The sequence below is a fragment of the Pinus tabuliformis genome, chromosome 1_1, assembly GCF_031772625.1.
Source record: "Pinus tabuliformis cultivar Carrire ecotype Pingquan chromosome 1_1, CPIR1, whole genome shotgun sequence".
Taxonomy (NCBI): Eukaryota; Viridiplantae; Streptophyta; class Pinopsida; order Pinales; family Pinaceae; genus Pinus; species Pinus tabuliformis.
Window position 1 is genome coordinate 231,844,169 of NC_142297.1, and position 18,576 is coordinate 231,862,744.

The window sequence follows — 18,576 nt, forward strand, 5'->3', positions numbered from 1 at the left end:
GTCTTCTCCTGAAAAATACTCTGTCTCTACTTGCAAAATATTACACTGTTGTGTGTAAAATTTTCAATACATACGCTCTGCTGCGTATCCCTTTCGTTTTCTCAACAAAACAACAACATTACAATCACTTTGCGCATACACGTTGCTGCATATTGCATTTCATGTTCTCAACGAACAACACGAAACATTACATTCAACCTGCTGTAAAAATTCTTCTTACATTCGCTGCGGCAAGTTTTTCCCTTTTCATATACAACAAAAAACAAAAAACATCGGGATTTAACCTATTTTTTTACTTGTGCCATAAAACTAACTCCCGTGAAAAAAAATAATAATAAAATTAAAGACTTTACCTACGTTCTACCAACCGGAGTAAATTTCATTTAAATTACTTTACTGACAAAAATTGACGGTCAATGAGAATTTACTTCACGTCAAGTCCATATGGTGCAGGCTTGTACACAACCGTTGATTTAATCGAACGGCTGTCTGCAATTCCCCGGAGGTCCCTTTCAACCGATCTTTACGCGCCGGGGAAAATGGTTTTGGAAAACAGCTCCAGGCACGTGTCAGTTGATGGGTATGCTCGCTGCCCCCTCGAGGAATACCAACGTTAGTGAAAGGCGGTGTGGGGAGACCCATGGCGGTTTTGGCGTTGCTCTACAACAGTTGAAATTAATATTTCAACACTCCCCTTTAATTTCAACTGCTGGGTTATCAGTCATACCTAGACATTTCCTCAAAAACTCAAAACGTTTTTGCCCCAATGGTTTGGTCAGAATGTCTGCAACCTGCTCCTGAGTTCTGAAGTGTTGTAAAACAATTTCTCCATTGTTTACCAATTCCCTGATGTAATGAAACTTTGTGTCAATGTGTTTCGTTCTCTTATGAAACACCGAATTCTTGGATAATGCAATAACTGAGCTATTGTCACAAAAAATCACAATTCCTTTTGCTTACTCTTGGCATAAGCTCCTTAACATCCTTCCCATCCAAATTGCTTGGCATGCTGCTGCTGCAGCTGCCACATATTCTGCCTCTGCTGTAGACAACGCTACAATAGGCTGTTTTTTAGAAGCCCATGAAATGGCTCTTGAACACATGTGAAAAACATAACCGGATGTGCTTTTCTGATCATCTACACTTCCAGCCCAATCACTATCAGTGTATCCAATTAAATCTGAACATTTTGAAGTAGTATATAAAATGTCAAACCTTTTAGTACCTTTAACATACCTCAAAATCCTTTTTGCTACCTGCCAATATGCTTCTTTTGGCCTCTCCATGAATCTGGAAATTAAACTAACAACATGCATTATATCCGGCCTAGTTGCAGTCAAATACATGAGGCTGCAAACTATGCTCTTATACAAACTAGGATCAAAATCCTTGCTACTGTCCTCTTTGCTAAGTTTTAATCCCATCACTGTGGGAGTGATTGCTGCTTTGCTCTCCTGCATATTAAATCTTTCCAACACTTCATTAACATATTTTGCTTGTAAGATAAAAATCCCATTTCCATTTTGTTCTACTTCTATTCCTAAGAAGTATCTCAGCAAACCCATGTCAGTCATTTCAAATTCTCCTTTCATGACTGTTTTGAAATTTTCAATAAGGTAATCATCATTACTTGTGAAAATAACATCATCAACATATACCACAACAATTAGTATTTTACCATCCTTTTCTTTGATGTAGAGGGTGGGTTCTCCCTCACACTTTTCAAATCCATTTTCCAGTAGATAGGAATCTATCCTACTATACCACGCTTTTGGTGCTTGCTTCAGCCCATAAAGAGCTTTCTTCAATCTGCACACTTTGTGCTCTTGGCCTTTATTTTCATAGCCAAGAGGTTGTTCAATGTAAATCTCTTCTATTAACACTCCATTTAGGAATGCTGACTTCATGTCCATTTGGTAAACTTTCCACTTGTTTTGTGCTGCTATGGGTAGCACTGCTCTCACGGTTTCCATTCTAGCAATCGGTGCGAAAGTTTCCTCATAGTCTCTCCTATACTGCTGCTTATATCCTTTGACAACAAGTCTTGCCTTGTGTCTTTCTATTTTGCCTTCAGCATTGCTCTTGGTCTTATAGACCCATTTAACTCCAATGACTTCTTTTCCTTTTGGTAGTTCAACTAAATCCCATGTCTTGTTTCTTTCTATGGCATTGATCTCCTCATCCATAGCTTCTATCCATTTCCTATCCTTAATTTCTTCTTCGAAATGAACAGGGTCATCAACATGACAATATAAAGCAAACAAAGAGTTCATAGCTTCATTTGCTGCCTCTTGTTCATAAATATCACTTAAATTTCTGAACTCCTTACCTCTTTCATTTGGTGTACAAGTGCTTGAAGAAGTACTTGAATTTCCTCCTTGTGGTGTGCTTGGAGAAGCACGTTCATTTCTCCTCAAGGGTGTCTGTTGCTGCTGTTTGGGGATGTATTTCAGCCATCTCCTCATCATCTTCATCATGAGACAAAGAGTTTTTAACATTCACTATTTTCTCTATGCTTCCATCCCAAGCTTCCTCCTCAATGAACTGAACATCTCTACTCAGAATAAGCTTCTTGGTGGATGGGTTATACGACCTATAAGCTTTGGATTCCTCACTTTATCCAATGAAAATACATTTCTCCCCTTTGCTGTCCAACTTCTTCCTTAGTTGATCTGGAATGTGTGCATAAGCCACACATCCAAAAACTTTCATGTGGGTGACTCCTTGCTTTGTCCCACTCCATGCTTCTTCTGGCACTCTGTTCATGACTACTTTTGTAGGGCATCTATTCAAAATGTACGCTGCACAGTGTACAGCTTCAGCCCAATAATCATTTGGCAAATTCTTTGTCTTTAACATACTCCTCGCCATATCCATGATTTTCCTATTCTTCCTTTCGACAACTCCATTTTGTTGCGGAGTGTACCTAGTGGTAAACTGCTTATGAATTCCATTTTCTCTACAAAAACGTAGAAATTCTTTAGAGATATACTCACCTCCTCTATCAGTTCTTAAATCTTTGATATGCAACCCACTTTGGTTTTCTACAAGTGCTTTGAAATTGCAAAATCTTTCAAACACTTCACTTTTGTTCTTTAGGAAATAAACCCAAGTTTTTCTAGTAAAATCATCAATAAATGTTAGAATATAGTGGTTGCTTGCAAGTGATGGAGTTTGCATCGGTCCACATAAATCTGAGTGGACAATCTCTAAGGGTGCTTTTGCCCTTATGCTTTTCCCTGATGGAAAACTTTCTCTGTGTTGTTTCTCCAAGGTACAACCTTCACAAAGGCTGTCTGGTTTCTCTATCAATGGTAATCCTCTTAACATTCCTTTTCTATTCAACAAGTTAAGACCTCCAAAGTTGAGATGTCCAAATCTCAACTGCCACAACCAATTTTCATCTTTTGGTTCACTTTGGAAAGCCTCTTGTGTAACTGCTGCTATTTGTTCTCCATTTTTAAAATCTGCTTTCATTTTGAGAGGGAACATCCTGTTCCTTGTCATCTTCACTTCAACAATACATTGTTTGCTGGGTGTTTTATCCATGATGGTGCACACATCATCCACAAAGAAAACAGTGTACCCCTTTTGGATAAGCTGTCCAATACTTAGGAGGTTACATTTCATTCTAGGAACATAATAAACATCTGATATGGTTTTGTTTTCACCTTTCCTTGTTAAGACATTTACTTCTCCTTTTCCCATAATAGAAACTTTACTATAGTCCCTAGTGTGACTTGTGACTTCACACTCTGATCTAACATAGAAAACAGGGCTATGTTTCCTGTCATATGGTTACTGCAACCGAAGTCTAGAAACCATACATCTTCAGTCATATTATAGGCTAAAAACAAACTATCTTGGCTGATATTTTCTCTAGTGAAATTTGCACTAGTTCTATTATTCATATCATGCTGCTTCTTCCTACATTCATTTGCATAATGCCCATATTTTTTACAATAGTGACATTGGACATTGGATTTATCATACCTTTGTCCTTGAGCATGATGTTGTCCACTTTGTTGGTTGTTGCCTTGGCCTTGGTTCTGATTTGGATTGCTACCTCTTCCTTGAGCATTTGCCGGACTGTTTCTTCCACCTCTGTTTTGGCTTCTACCTCTTCCTCTCTTGTTTCCTCTGCCTTGACCTCTTCCTCTTCCAAAGAACATCTGGGTCTTAAAGGCATGTTCTAGAGATGAGTTTTCATTCCTACTCAATCTCTACTCATGTGTTATCAGTGATGCATGTAGTTCATCAACTGAGAATTTTGTGAGATCCTTTGTCTCCTCTATGGTGGTGACAATCACATCGAACCTTGAGGGTAGGATCCTCAATAGTTTCTCCACAATCCTCCTTTCTTCAAGAATCTCTCCATGAGACCTTATCTGTGTGACCAGACCAATCACATGTGTGAAGAATAAGTCAATATTATCTGACTCCTTCATGCAAAGAGTCTCAAAATCTCTCCTCAACAACTATGGTTTTGCTGTCTTCACTTTCTCCATGCCTTGATAGGCTATCTTGAGAGTTTCCCACGCTTCTTTGGATCTCTTGGCTGCTACTATCCTTGGAAACACACTCTCATGCACTGCTTGATACAAAAAGTAGAGGGCTTTAGAATCCTTCTTCTTATTTCTCTTCAACAGATCTTTCTTTGCCTGAGTTAAATTATTAAACTCATTTTCATCTGTTGGTTCTTCAAAACCATCTTCAACAAATTCCCATAAGTCTTGGGAAGAAAACAAAGCTCTCATAGTTATTGCCCAATAGTCATAGTTTTTTCCATTAAATTGTGGGAGATGAGTATCACAGATACCCATGCTAGTGCTGGCTCCAGCCATTCTTGCACTCTTAACTATGCTTCAAAATACTTGACTATGTATTTAAAATAGCTGATTGTCCACAATAGTAACACAAAAAACTAGCTTGAGAAATACCTTGGATTCTTTCTCGACTGAGTCTTCACTCTGCTGGAGAAGTTGTTGCAGCAAGAAATCCTTCCTTCAGCTTCTTTGACACCTTGAAAGAGCCTGGACAAGCTCTGATACCATGTTGGGAATTTCTGATGATTCCAAACAAAAATGAACAAAGAAAAAAAAATGCTCTGTTTTTAACACAGAGAAGACAAAAATAATGTTTCCAGAGGACAGAGTTTTACACCCAAAAAAAAACTTTGCATTCATTAACAAGACTAATGTTATAAAATACTTCCTTCAACAGAGGGATTCTCCAAGAACACTTCAGTTCCACAAAACAAAATTTACTCTGTCTTCTCCTGAAAAATACTCTGTCTCTACTTGCAAAATATTACACTGTTGTGTGTAAAATTTTCAATACATACGCTCTGTTGCGTATCCCTTTCATTTTCTCAACAAAACAACAACATTACAATCACTTTGCACATACGCGCTGCTGCGTATTGCATTTCATGTTCTCAACGAACAACACAAAACATTACATTCAACCTGCTGTAAAAATTCTTCTTACATTCGCTGCGGCGAGTTTTTCCCTTTTCATATACAACAAAAAACAAAAAACATCGGGACTTAACCTATTGTTTTACTTGTGCCATAAAACTAACTCCCGTGAAATAAAAAAAATAATAAAATTAAAGACTTTACCTACGTTCTACCAACCGGAGTAAATTTCATTTAAATTACTTTACTGACAAAAACTAACGGTCAATGAGAATTTACTTCACGTCAAGTCCATATGGTGCAGGCTTGTACACAACCGTTGATTTAATTTGACGGCTGTCTGCAATTCCCCGGAGGTCCCTTTCAACCGAGCTTTACGTGCTGGGGAAAATGGTTTTGGAAAACAGCTCCGGGCACATGTCAGTTGATGGGTATGCTCGCTGCCCCCTTGAGGAATACCAGCGTTCGTGAAAGGTGGTACAGGGAGACCCATGGCGGTTTTGGCATCGTTGTACAGCAGTTGAAATTATTATTTCAACACTTCTCTATTGTGCTATAATTTCACTTGTGATCAATGATTACTTAACCTCCCTATTGGGGTGGTGCTCTATCTCTAACTACTTATGGAAGAGGGTACAATTTATAATCGGAGCCTGTCTTTGGCTTAGTGTTTTTTAACGAAGTGGTTGTTCGATGAAATAGAGTCTTTTATCTTTATCATCTTTCATGGGTCTACCATGATATACATTTGATTCTGAAGACTAGTTGAAGAAGGTTTAGGGATCATTTGAATGATTATTTGTTGTATAAGAGAACATTGAAATTTGACAAGTTATCTGCACATTCCTCTATGAAATTTGAAGAATGGAATGAAAGAGCTATTGCAAGTTACTTTTAATCATTTTAGAGTAAATGATTAAAAACATGGGGCTAGATGCGCTCTTGCAAGCCTGATATCTCACTTTTCTTTTTCAAGTTTAGTACTATCAATGATAAGTGAACTATTACCTGCCATGTCAGTAAGGGTACACATATTTTTGCAGCACATTTCGCCGCATTGTAAGCCCAAATTCACAAGTCAAAAGCCTTTTAACAACCATGTGAGGCGGTATCCTAGAGCTTATGTTTGGTTGGACCATGGCCGGTCCCTTTGGGTTCATATCCGACTCCTTTCATCTTATAAAGGATCAGAGGTCCTTGGATGGGCTTACAGGAGGACTCATGGTTTTAGAGGAGTCTACTTATATTGGATGATCACTAGTGTATAGGCCAGTCCAGCCTGCGGCAGGGTGCATGTATGTCTTATTGTATGGTTATGTGTCTATTGACTCTGTATGTGGCCTGCGCCTTGGTGTAATATCCCTCAAATGTTTCTCACATTGCAGTGTCATAGAGTTATTTTTCATGTTTTTGAGACAACTGATGTTAAATTTTTGGCTTGATGAGAAGCCGACATGCCATGCAGAAAATTTTCGAAATAGTGAAGGCATTGTCAAGTTACAACTGGTCAAAGTTGGTCAATAGGTACTACAAGTTTCTAGGTGGCAAAATAGGGTCAACGTTGAATAGTTTTAGACATGCATTATGTGAAAAGTGGTCTATACGAAAAAAGAACAAAACCCATGTATCATTTTTTCCAGGTTCCTCAGGGTGTTAGAGATCTAGCATAGGGGCATGATGATGTGGCAACACAAGACATGATATGGAAAACTGGGCAAGATCCAGGTGAAATCAAGGCAGGTTACAACAAACCTAGGTGGCAGAATCATCAAATTCACGAAGGCATTGGGGATCGAGCCAAAAGGTGGTGAAGTCAAGTTTATTATTTATTAATGGTCAAGTCAACTAGCCGTTAGAAGAGGAAAACCCGAATGGCAGGAAGACCCCTATGAATTTGGAACCTCTAGGTGACCTCTTTCATATTTTATAGTTGGATAGCACTAACAGTCTTTATCGGCTCCTCAATTGTATTGTTTAGGACATCTCTGATTTACACTTTTATGTTGATTTTGGATTTGTTTTGATTGAGATTATAGTAGATTGGAGATGCCTCATATACTCCCTTGTTATAATAGAAAGTTTGGATTTCTAAGCTGAATGATCAGTGTTGGTCCTCATCTTTCATTTTTTTCTTCCTTTGTTTTGAGTATATCTGTTGAGAGCCAGAGAAGCTTCCTATCATTTAATCTCTGAGATGTTTACAAATTGAAGCTGAATGCTATAGTATATATCTATCACTGTATGAAAACAAATCATTACAGTGAAAAGAAATGGTTTTGGTTAATTGTATAGGGGGTTATTGTAGAATGCTTATTTTCTGTAACGACATCTCCTGAAGAATTTTTTAAGTAGGTATGGCTGAAATAGGAAAAGCTGTATCCTATATTTAAGATCTTATAAGTTTTTTATGCAATGCCAGCCATGCTTAAGCCTCTCACCATTTGATTACATATAATGCATAAGCATTTAAAGATTCATGGAAAATAAATGAGTGGTTTTTTTAGTATTCTCCTTTTTAGTCCTATTAGGATTTTGTTCTCAATAGTCTTTTTTTCAATATTCAGATCCTGATCGGCCTAAAAATGACAAGGCAACGATTCTTGGAGATACCATTCAGATGTTGAAGGAGTTGACTGCTGAAGTAAAACGCTTGGAGAAAGATCAAACGTCTCTGGCAGAAGAATCTCGTGATGTAACTTTCATGTCTTTATACCTAACTTAATCTTGTGGCTGAGAGCATTTACATGGTCAAGTCAGTTTTTCCAGATAAGTGTGATTCTTTGTGTCTGGTGTTAATCTGTTTGGCGTGTGTTTTGCATTGACTCAACAAGCAGCTTGCACAGGAGAAGAATGAACATAGAGAAGAGAAAGCTACATTGAAGGCAGAAATTGATCAGTTGCAAACTCAATATGAACAACGTGTACGAGCAATGTTCTCATGGACAGCTATGGATCCGACAATGATGATGGGGGCACCCCCTTTCCCATACTCTGTGCCAGTTCCCCATCCAGGATCAACTACAGTACCTGATTCACACCCTACCCCACTGCAAGGTCATGCACAGACTCCTCTCATGTCACCTCCTTTTGTTCATGTTCCCGTTCCTGCAGGAACAATTCCCATGCACCCCTCTTTTCAGACATATCCATTCTTTGGAAATAGGAGCACTGATGGAAGTAATCCATATCTAGCATTTCCACCGTATTCTTCTCCAATAAATTCACACACTCACGTTGAAAGACCATCACCACAGTATCCTTCATCTGTACAACCTCTGCCAGGCTACCTTGTACAATTACAGCAACATCCAGGGAATCGACCTCAGAGCACAACTGGTACATCTCAGTCTATTGGTGCAACAATATCAGCTCAAGCTTCTGGTGAAAATCTTGAATCTCAGCAAGAAGGCAAGTCAACGGCAAGTGATATATCAAATGATCATCCAATAAACAATGGGCCCAGGTCATCTTCAAATCATTCTGGTAGCAGAACTGACCACATGGATGCTAACCATATTGTTTTGCAACTAAAGACTCCGGGTTCAATGCCAGAAGCCTCTCATCGTCAATCTAATCACTCCTCTTATGCTTCCGAGGAGCAGGAGCAGATGCAGGTGAAATAATAGGACTATATGGATGTATTATTGAAGTTATTTAACTAATCAAAGATTTCAGCTTGAACCTGATTTTTTTATGAATTCACTTTTTCTAGAACTTACAGGAGGTGTCATCTGAAGTCAGAAAAGGAAAGAGCTCACCAAGTGATGATAGCTCTGTTCGTGTGGGTCACAAACTTTTGGAGAAGGTTTGTGCTAGGGGGCTGTCGCTTTGTCATTGTGTTCACGATGCCTCTTCTAGCAGCCATGGAAATGAGGATTCGGTGAAAACCAAAAGCAGTCAGTCATCAACAGGAAAAGAGTGACATATTGCAGACAATCGGATTATGTATGAAGATGAGGTGCATGATGTATTGTATCCCGGGATGCCCTCTCCTTTGTCACCTTTAGAAAATTTCGATTTGATCTTTGGAATTTTCTCCTTTTTCTTTATTATTTTCTTTTCTTGTTCAACTTAAGTGCAATTAGAAAATAGAATACATGAACATTGATTGGTCTATTTAATGCCAAACGATTCTTCACAATGTACATGCCTATGTAACATATCAAGCAATCAAAGGAGAGTCCATTCTAACGAGAGAACAGGTGATGTCAAATTTCATTCATCTTGTTAAAGAAGATATTACAGTTAAATTTGCAAATATGGTCTGCGTTTCAACTTCTGACTGTTCGGTTTTAGGCTTGTCTGCAAGTAGTTTTATAAATATGTTTGGCCCCGTGAGCAATGTATGTGATTTTGCACTTTTTAGTTACTCACAGTTTGTACCATGAGATACGTATATATGATGCATCTTTTCGAAGTCGAAGCAAATGTGTTTAAAACTTTATACATGTTAGTTTTCACAGGGCACACTATTCCAACATTGAAGTTGTTTGTACCTTAAGCATGCAGAAAGGTAATAAAATTTGTGATAAAATTTGTGTTGGCTGTTTGGTTTCAGTTGTAGTAGTACCGAAAATATAAAATTTGTGTTGGCTGTTTGGTTTCAGCTATAGTAGTACCGAAAATGTAAGCATTGATAAATCACGCTGAATGTAGAAATTATTTTGTAAGCATCTTTTGTGTACTGAAAATTTTGTGGTTTTCTAAATAAACTTAGGGACATTCTATGACTCGTTCAATTTTGTTATGAAATATGGGTGGTAGATGGGAACCCTATCTAACAAGATAGGGCACAATTCCTGAGACCTAGTAAGGGGGTGGCCACAGGTTTATAGTTCGCTTGCAGCTGAATTACTATTATTAATAACAATATAAAGATGGACACTATTAAAACATGGCACATTTTACTACATTTTTATATGATAAGATTGTTAAGCTGTCTGCAACAGCTTTGAGTGATGCGTTGTGACACTTGCCCTAATTTTAAGAAACATCACAAGGACCAGGGAAAGCGAGAGAGACTTGTCTTTTGTGTGCTGTTGCGACACTCCCTTGATTTTGAGAACTTTCATGAGAGACGTTGTGGACTTCGATAAAGTGGATTTTGTTCGAAATCCATAGAAAATTATTTGAAAGTCACAAACATAAACAATGAAAGCTTGGAATGTACGTTTATATTGATAATTTAGCTTTATTTAACCTTTTAAATTTGGATTTATTAACTATTGAATTATTTATTAGGTAATTGTTTTAATGATGTATTAAGAAATTTTATTCTGCTTGACCTTTGATAAATCAAGGTTTAAGATGGATTTTAGGATAGATTTAGGGGAGTGTATTTTTTTAAAGATGTTATTCTATAATATATTTAGATTTTTTCCTTCTTTTAGTTATTAAAAAAAAATTAAATATTATTTTAATATAAAGTTAAAATGTATGTTGATGCAAAGTTTTTAAGTATTTTATAATAAATTTATTTTATTTAATAGTATTAATATAAAGTTAAAATGACTTCCCCTCTGGATGCAAATATTTAAAAGAAATTAACCAAAGTTACATGAAAATTGTGTCAAATGATAAATTAAAATACAAATGAGACTAAATGTTAATAATATTATTAACAAATTTAATAGTTGTGTTAAAATGGCTCTCTAGGCTTGATGCAAAGATTAAAAGAAATTAATCAAAGATACAAATGCTAAATTAAAATACAAATAATACTAAATGTTGCAAAGATTAAAAGAAATTAATCAAAGATACAAATGATAAATTAAAATAAAAATAATACTAAATGTTAATAATACTACTATTGATAAATATGATAAATTAAAATACAAATGATATTAAATGTTAATAATACTATTGATAAATAGTGAATAGTGACTCGAAGATTTAGTGATAAGTGACCAACTCTTAATAGTAAAAATCTATCACAATTCATAATAGGAAATTTAAACAATAACAAAAAAGAGATGATAGCGTAAAATTTTAAAAATAGCAAAAATAGATAAATTGAATATTATTGCCCAAGCAGTTAGTCCTATGCATCCATATGTTGTTTGAAGACATTTATCTCTCTCTCACTCACACATTCTTCAAAAACATTGACATTATCATTGTGAATGTTGGTTCATTATGTAGATTAGAGTCACTCAGTTCATCCATATATTCTTTGAAGACATTGAAACTATCATTTTGAATGTTGGTTTCATTAATCACTCTTGAGAGTACTCAATGGCACATTAATTTCGATGCACTTGATTGGGTGTTTCTAACGGCTAATTCTAGACTTTGATGCATCTTTGCTATTTATTCATTAGGATCTATGGATTTTTTCACCCTTGTGTCGAGGATGAAACACATTAGTTGGTTTGAAATATCAACCAAATAATATTGATGTGATTAATATGAAAGACATGCTTATAACTTATACCATCAGATCATCCACCTAATGAACGACTCAGATTGACTATGAAATTACAATATTTTACAAGGAAAATTTACATTTATTTTTAGCTTCGGGGGCACTGCCTCCGAACCCTTGCCGGCGGGGATCATAAAATCGCCTTCACCCCCCGTAGACCCCCTTGCCAATGATTAAACGAGCGACATTGTTGCCCCATTAGGAATTGGGGTTTAACACGGCGATACTTCTGAATAAAGAAGATAATTAGGCTCCACACCCAACAATTCTACCATTGAGGTTTCATAAGGCCTCGTGATAAGGAGGTAGTGTTTGTGGCATAATTTTTATTAGAAGGCTCTTGTCACTCTATTCAAAAATCAATTTAGTTTCAACAACGTTTTTAGATACCCAAAGCATTGAATAACCATCCAGACAAGAAAATTTTGTGTCTCAATTTTGTAATAACAAGGTTCAAGTATTAAACTTGGTTTCTTTGCATGTTTATTGAAGATTAAAGTCTTCATTGTGCATTGAAGTTTTTATGGTCAAAACGCGTGAAACACACTCCAATGATCTATGGTGCATTCTCAGGACATGTTATGTTTGAGTGTGTTGATTCATCATGTGTGTTGGTTTATATGTGCACACATTAGTGTAATGTTTGTTAGTTCAACCATTGGTATCAAGAGCCCGAGGGAAGGAGGTCATGTTTAGAAAAACCGCAAACCAAAAGAGTAACACCAAAAGTCTGAAACGACAAAGGGGCATTATTCCATCGTGTCGCTGACTACCACCTTTGTTTGTTTCTATCTTAAGGTGAGCGTGTTGACATCTATGATGTTGCTTTATTGTAAAGCATTTGCATGACATTGTTTCAATTGTAACTATGTGACCATAGACTTAGATAATAATGTTGCCACGATAAATTGCTACACGATATTGAGAGATGGATACTGCACAAAATTTTTGTTCTTTTCCTGGAGATTATTTGATTCTCCATTGTTGAATTGAGTGAGGAGTTACTGGTTCTAGTATGTGTAGCATTCATCCTTACATGTGGTCTTATATTCACTGATGAAGTGACTCATTTTTGTGACTTCCTCCATGAACACGATCATTGTTTGACAACCCTCTCCTTAAAATCATGATTTAACTTGAATCTCACTAAATATTAGAGGTTGTTAGTAAACAACTTGTCCTCATCACTCAATTCCAACTTTATCTCAATGGTTTCCTAAATGTCTACCCTAGCTCTGTGCACATGTTTCCTCTTTTTCTAGTAATAAGAAAGCCCACTGTTCCCTAGGAAAAACTAGGAAAAACATTTTACTAGAACCATACTATTCTAGACTAGTGTACTTAAAAGGGAGTGGAATCTGAGTTATTATTTCCTTTGATTTTGTATTAAATGTGCACTTGGAGGTTGTTTTCTGTCATGTTGGATTACCGAATTTTCTATAGTTGCATTGAAAGTAGTTCAGATTTTAGGTCATTCAAGTCATTATAGATCTCATCACAACAACCCTTTGCTTGTGAACACCTTTCATTTGTTGAAGTTAAGCTGTTAGAAAAATGACCGGAATTACTGAGTTATTAAAGTTGCTAAATAATTTAATACACTCCACTATTCATGATATAGTCGAAATTGGAAATGACAATCCCTCAAACATTCAAACTTGTCTACAAAATGCACAAGAGAAGATTGAGTTTTTGTAGCTTGAGTCACCATTACAACAAGATGAGTTACAACACAATCAACATTTTGAACTTCTTCTTTTTTTTAGAATAATCCTCTATTTTAGTTTGAAATAGATTCCCATCAATAGTCAGAAAGTAATCCAATCAATGAGATTGACGTTAATTTAGACCCAGTGCCCATTTCAAGAGCAGATTTGCAGGCATACGGAGAAGTTCAAGTTGCACTTCCTAAGCCCATGATCAGAACTTACAGAAGAGCTTTTTAGTGATAAGCACATAATAATTCTTGGATATGACAAGAATGTGTCCTTTCATATTCCAGACTATACCAAGCTAATCCAATTTCAGAGTGTTGTATTTCTTCAGGAAGATTCATCTTCACCTATTCTCACTCCTCCTGCATAACAACAGATTGCTAAAAGACAATGTTGTAATTGAGTTGGCCATGTGAAATATTATTGTTTCAATATTCACTCATGTGAGCATTTTCATAAGCACACTCATCATTAAAAAATATGCTTCAAAAACAAGCCTCATGCAAGAGCGAAGATTCACCTTGGGCGGATCACTTCTTGGTAATGGGCTTCAACAACTAAGAAAATATTTTACTTATACTACAAGATTCATTCTCAACTATTGAAAAGTCTTGTAGTTGAGATCTCTTCATCTTCTCACCTTGCATCTAACAAAGAGGAATTTGCGGTTATCTACAAGCTTCAAAGATAAATTAAGTGAGCCTAATCCACAACCTGACCCTGCTGCTTGAGCCTACAACCAAATACAACCATACCTAGACTTAGAGTTGTAGCCAGAGATAGAGCAATTCCCCATGAGCATGCCTTTGTTTAGTGGCCTTCCTTAAACCACCGCATGTTGAGATCTCCATTTTCAGGTTGAGGTTCTCCCTTTTTTCCGTAAGTCGATACCTACCTTTTCCAGGTTGATGGTCTCCCTTTTCAGAACATTCGAGACACTTCCTCTAGTAGAAGTCTAAAAAATTCTTGCAAGATTTCGAACTGCTCTAGGAACTACACTAAGCATTCCAGGTTTAGACCTCAATGGTATCCCTTTTCAAAGCATTAGTGAGCACTTCCTCTTGTGAAATACTTCAGTCTCTAGCTAGATTTGGAAGAGCTCCAGGAACTTTACTAAGCGTTTTAGTGTTCGTGGCCATCCTTAAACCATCATCAGTTGAGACCTTGATTTCTCCCACCTTGTACCATTATTTTAGAGAGCATATTCAACTAATTTCTACCATGCATCTTTTGCATTTTTATTACAACTCTTTTCTTGGATTCATATATACCCCTTTGGATTAAGGGGGGGAATGTTGGACACCTAATCTGCTAAGAGTTTTGGGTGTGGAATATGAAGAGTCATTACGGTACAAGAGACTTTGGAAGATAAATCCAATGGTCATCGAAAATGTATTAATATGTATATCCTTGAAAATATAAATCATTCAACAATTATCTTACTTTTGGTGTTAATTATTTTATTGTTTAACAACTTCCTCATACAAATTCCAATTAAGTTGATCTTTGCACCATTTGAAAGCTCTTAATATTTAGAATAGTATTAAGACATTGCAAATTTTGTTTGCAATTTTTTTACCCCAAAATGTCATTTAATGCTTCAAATATTATCTAATATTTTTTGGACCCCAAAGCACCAAAATATGAACTACCCCTAAAATGGGTCTTACAAGCCAATATCTCTCATAAAAAAATATGATCATAAATTATATAGTAATCCATTTGGGTTCATACCTCCTCATTTTGGAGATCTTTTGGTCCCCAAATATTTTACTAAAACATTAGGGGAAATTTTCCTCTACATCTCCCTAGAATACCATTTGTGCTTGCCTATAACTTGTTCTTTCAACTGAACCTACCAGAGTTCATGTTACACCCATATGGTTATCTATGATGTCTTTTACAAAGTTGTATCCATTGGTAACTATACTTGAGTTTTTAGTTCTACATCCTCTTTTGTAGGTAAGACTTATTTGTTCGTTTACTATTCAAACAGGGAAGACTCATAGAGTTTTAGAATTTTCCCACATTATTGAGAGGGAGGACCTTACCCTTATATTTGAGGTCTTGACCTTATTGGGTTATATGTAAGAACAAGATACACTTTTTTTCCCTCAATCTAGCTAGCTCAAAAGAAAATCAAAGGATAATTACAGTATATGGAGGTACATAGAGTGTGTAAGAATTATCAACTACCTTCTCCAACACTTAAACATGAACATACCATAGAACCTTAATATTTCACAAGGACCCTGTAGCTTTTTTTATTCATATGTAACCAATCCCAATGTCCTACTTCAAATGTCTTCTCAATTTTGTATTGGTTTTGTTAGGCCTTATTTTTTTCTTGTGACTTTCTTGATATCTCATGGACTTCAAATGAATTTGCTTGATCTTATCAATGAATTTTTCATCATTCAGTGCTTCATCTATGGTGTCTTCCCTTAATCCTACATGTTTTTTTCAGAAAGAAAAAAACCAACACTCTTTATACTAATATAAGGTTGTTTACATATATCCTAATTTTCATCCAAACACCATTCTAGCAATTAAGGTGTAAACACATTAAAAGTATCACATCTACAACATATAAATCTGTCCCTGAAGGTCTAATGTTAACAAAAAAATACTATGTTCCCTACATCCCACAAAGTTATAACATATATAATGAAATATGACAATAGGAAGATCCTATTCCTGAAATAAAACTTATGTATATTTGATTTTCCTAGTCCTTTATAGATTGTCATTGAAGTAGGAAGAATATAAATCTCCCCAAGTAGATATCTATGTCCTAACTTTGAAAGAGAATCCGTAACACCATTATGTTCTTTATGTATATGGGAAAATGTCGCCCCACAAAATATACCAATCAACAACCTTATCCTCTTCATCCAATTTATGAGGATAGGAGAATCAAATGAAGATTGCTACTTTGCCTAATCAATAACCACCTTTGATTTACCAAAAACATCTAATGACTCTATGGATAATTAATGAGTACAATATAAGACTTGTCATAGCACAATAGTTTCCACCCCAGGATTGGAACCCCTGTCACTGTTCCAATAGAAATGATAGAAATGACCACACTTTATCACAATAAAAGCCCCACTACCACACATATTCATACTAGTCGCCCCATCAAAGAAACCTACTGGATAACTACACCACTGTTTGTTAAGTGTATGCATCTTGAAGGTCCCTTATATACCACAGGTCTAAGTTCATTGAAATATGCAAATACATTTTATGTTAACGGGGTATTTTCAAATATATCTGCATTCCTGCATCTCCAGATTCCCCAAAATATGTAAAGGGGTAAAGCACGATATTCCTTGTATTCCATCATCTAGTCCTATAAACAAGCTTCCAAAGATGTGGTATTCCAATCAACAAATATAATTAGGATGTTCAACACACCATACCAAATGGAGACCACAAAAGGACACTTAAGAAAAAGGTGCACCACATCCTCAAGCTCCTCCTTACATAGTGCACAACTGTTTGGACCGATGAAACCTTGCTGCCACAAATTATCCCATATTCATATTTTATTTTTCTAGGCCAACAACTAAATCATTTGCGCTTTAGGGGAGGATTCCAGTCCCAAATTTTTCTAAACCACTATTTATCCCCAATATTTTGATGACCATGAGTGATATACATGTAAGCCTCTATAACAATTATCTAACCCATCACAAATTTACCATTCCACTTAAAGATATCCTCCTTCTCCATCAAAGTGATACCAACCAAATATAAGTTACTTACTTACCTTTCCCATGTCTTCCCTCTCTGTGATTAAAGTATCAGTCATGGATCTTGTTTATTTCCACATTTCTGCATTCTCGCTTTCGCTGTGTGCGCTTTGTAGTTGGTATCAGAGCGAGGTTGAAAGTATTTCCGCTTTCTTCCTGTTGTTAGAAAGTATTGGTTATGGATAATTTTTCTCCAGCACGAAGTTCTCTTCATGAGTTTAGTGATAAAAGTTTTGATGAAATTCTTAGAGAAGAAGAAGAAAGAGAATGTAATGAAAAAATACAATCTGGTTTTCACACTATCGTCCATGATAAATCTATTACATTATTAAATGAACAGAGTAAGTCTGGTTCTTGGTCTTTACCAAAAATAGACCCCAAAGATGTCTATACAAATTTGGGATTATTAGACACTATACAATACTGGAGATATAAGGTTAAAGAAGAAATTCTACAAACCTCCAGTAATAATCATCTGCTTCAAACAATGAACATTTTGAAGCAATCTGAGTTTATAGCTGCACTAAAAGCTGGTCTCAATTTTGCTCATTTTGGTCATATCCAAATTGGAATTCAGCCACTACATAGAAAAGGTCAAGACGTCGTTGTCTTCTCTTGTGTTTTTGATCGCCGATGGAAAACTTTTCATAAAGCTTTAATTGGAGGATGTTAAGGAACATTAGCCTACGGTCCAATTTCTTGGTCCTGTGTTCCTGATTTTTCTATTTCCTTAGATGATCCTAATGCCATCAATGCTCTAATGCTCGACATCCAAACACATGGATATGATGATTTTGAAGATAATAGCAATAATGTTGCTATTCATTGGCGATGTGTCGTCAAATTTTATAAGAAGACCACTCCTTCTGTTGTCCAACAAGTTTCTAAAACCTCTGAGTTCACTACTCTAATCACTCATGACTATGGCTTAAATCTTGTTGCTCCTCAAATGATATCTCGTCGAGATCCTAAACCACCAAAAGAATGGGTCACAAATTGGGCTTCTATTCGTACTTCTCCCTGTCCGAGAACATAATGGCCTTGTTCGAACTCGTTTCTTTCCCCAATTAGAGTATGCACAGTCTGAGCATGGTGGACCTCCTCCTCCTCTTGTTATACAAAACCCTGTAAAAATTGAAGTCGCAGTAAAACCACAAATGTCCTCTATTGCATCTATTCCTGAAGGATCACCAAGTCCTTCATATGATCTTACTTCTGATCCAAACTTCATGCATATGTTATCAAATATGATTGCA

The 18,576-nt window shown here is 36.2% G+C and overlaps 1 protein-coding gene across 1 annotated transcript; it reads left to right on the plus strand.

Moving 5' to 3' along the window:
- Nucleotides 1-416: 416 nt before the first annotated feature.
- On the plus strand, nt 417-9,541 carry LOC149212378 (uncharacterized). The gene is made up of 4 exons (XM_089388669.1): nt 417-612; nt 7,985-8,112; nt 8,252-9,034; nt 9,133-9,541. Exons 1-4 carry the CDS (start codon nt 417-419, stop codon nt 9,340-9,342), a joined length of 1,317 nt encoding a protein of 438 aa, XP_089244795.1. The 3' UTR covers nt 9,343-9,541.
- Nucleotides 9,542-18,576: the final 9,035 nt, after the last annotated feature.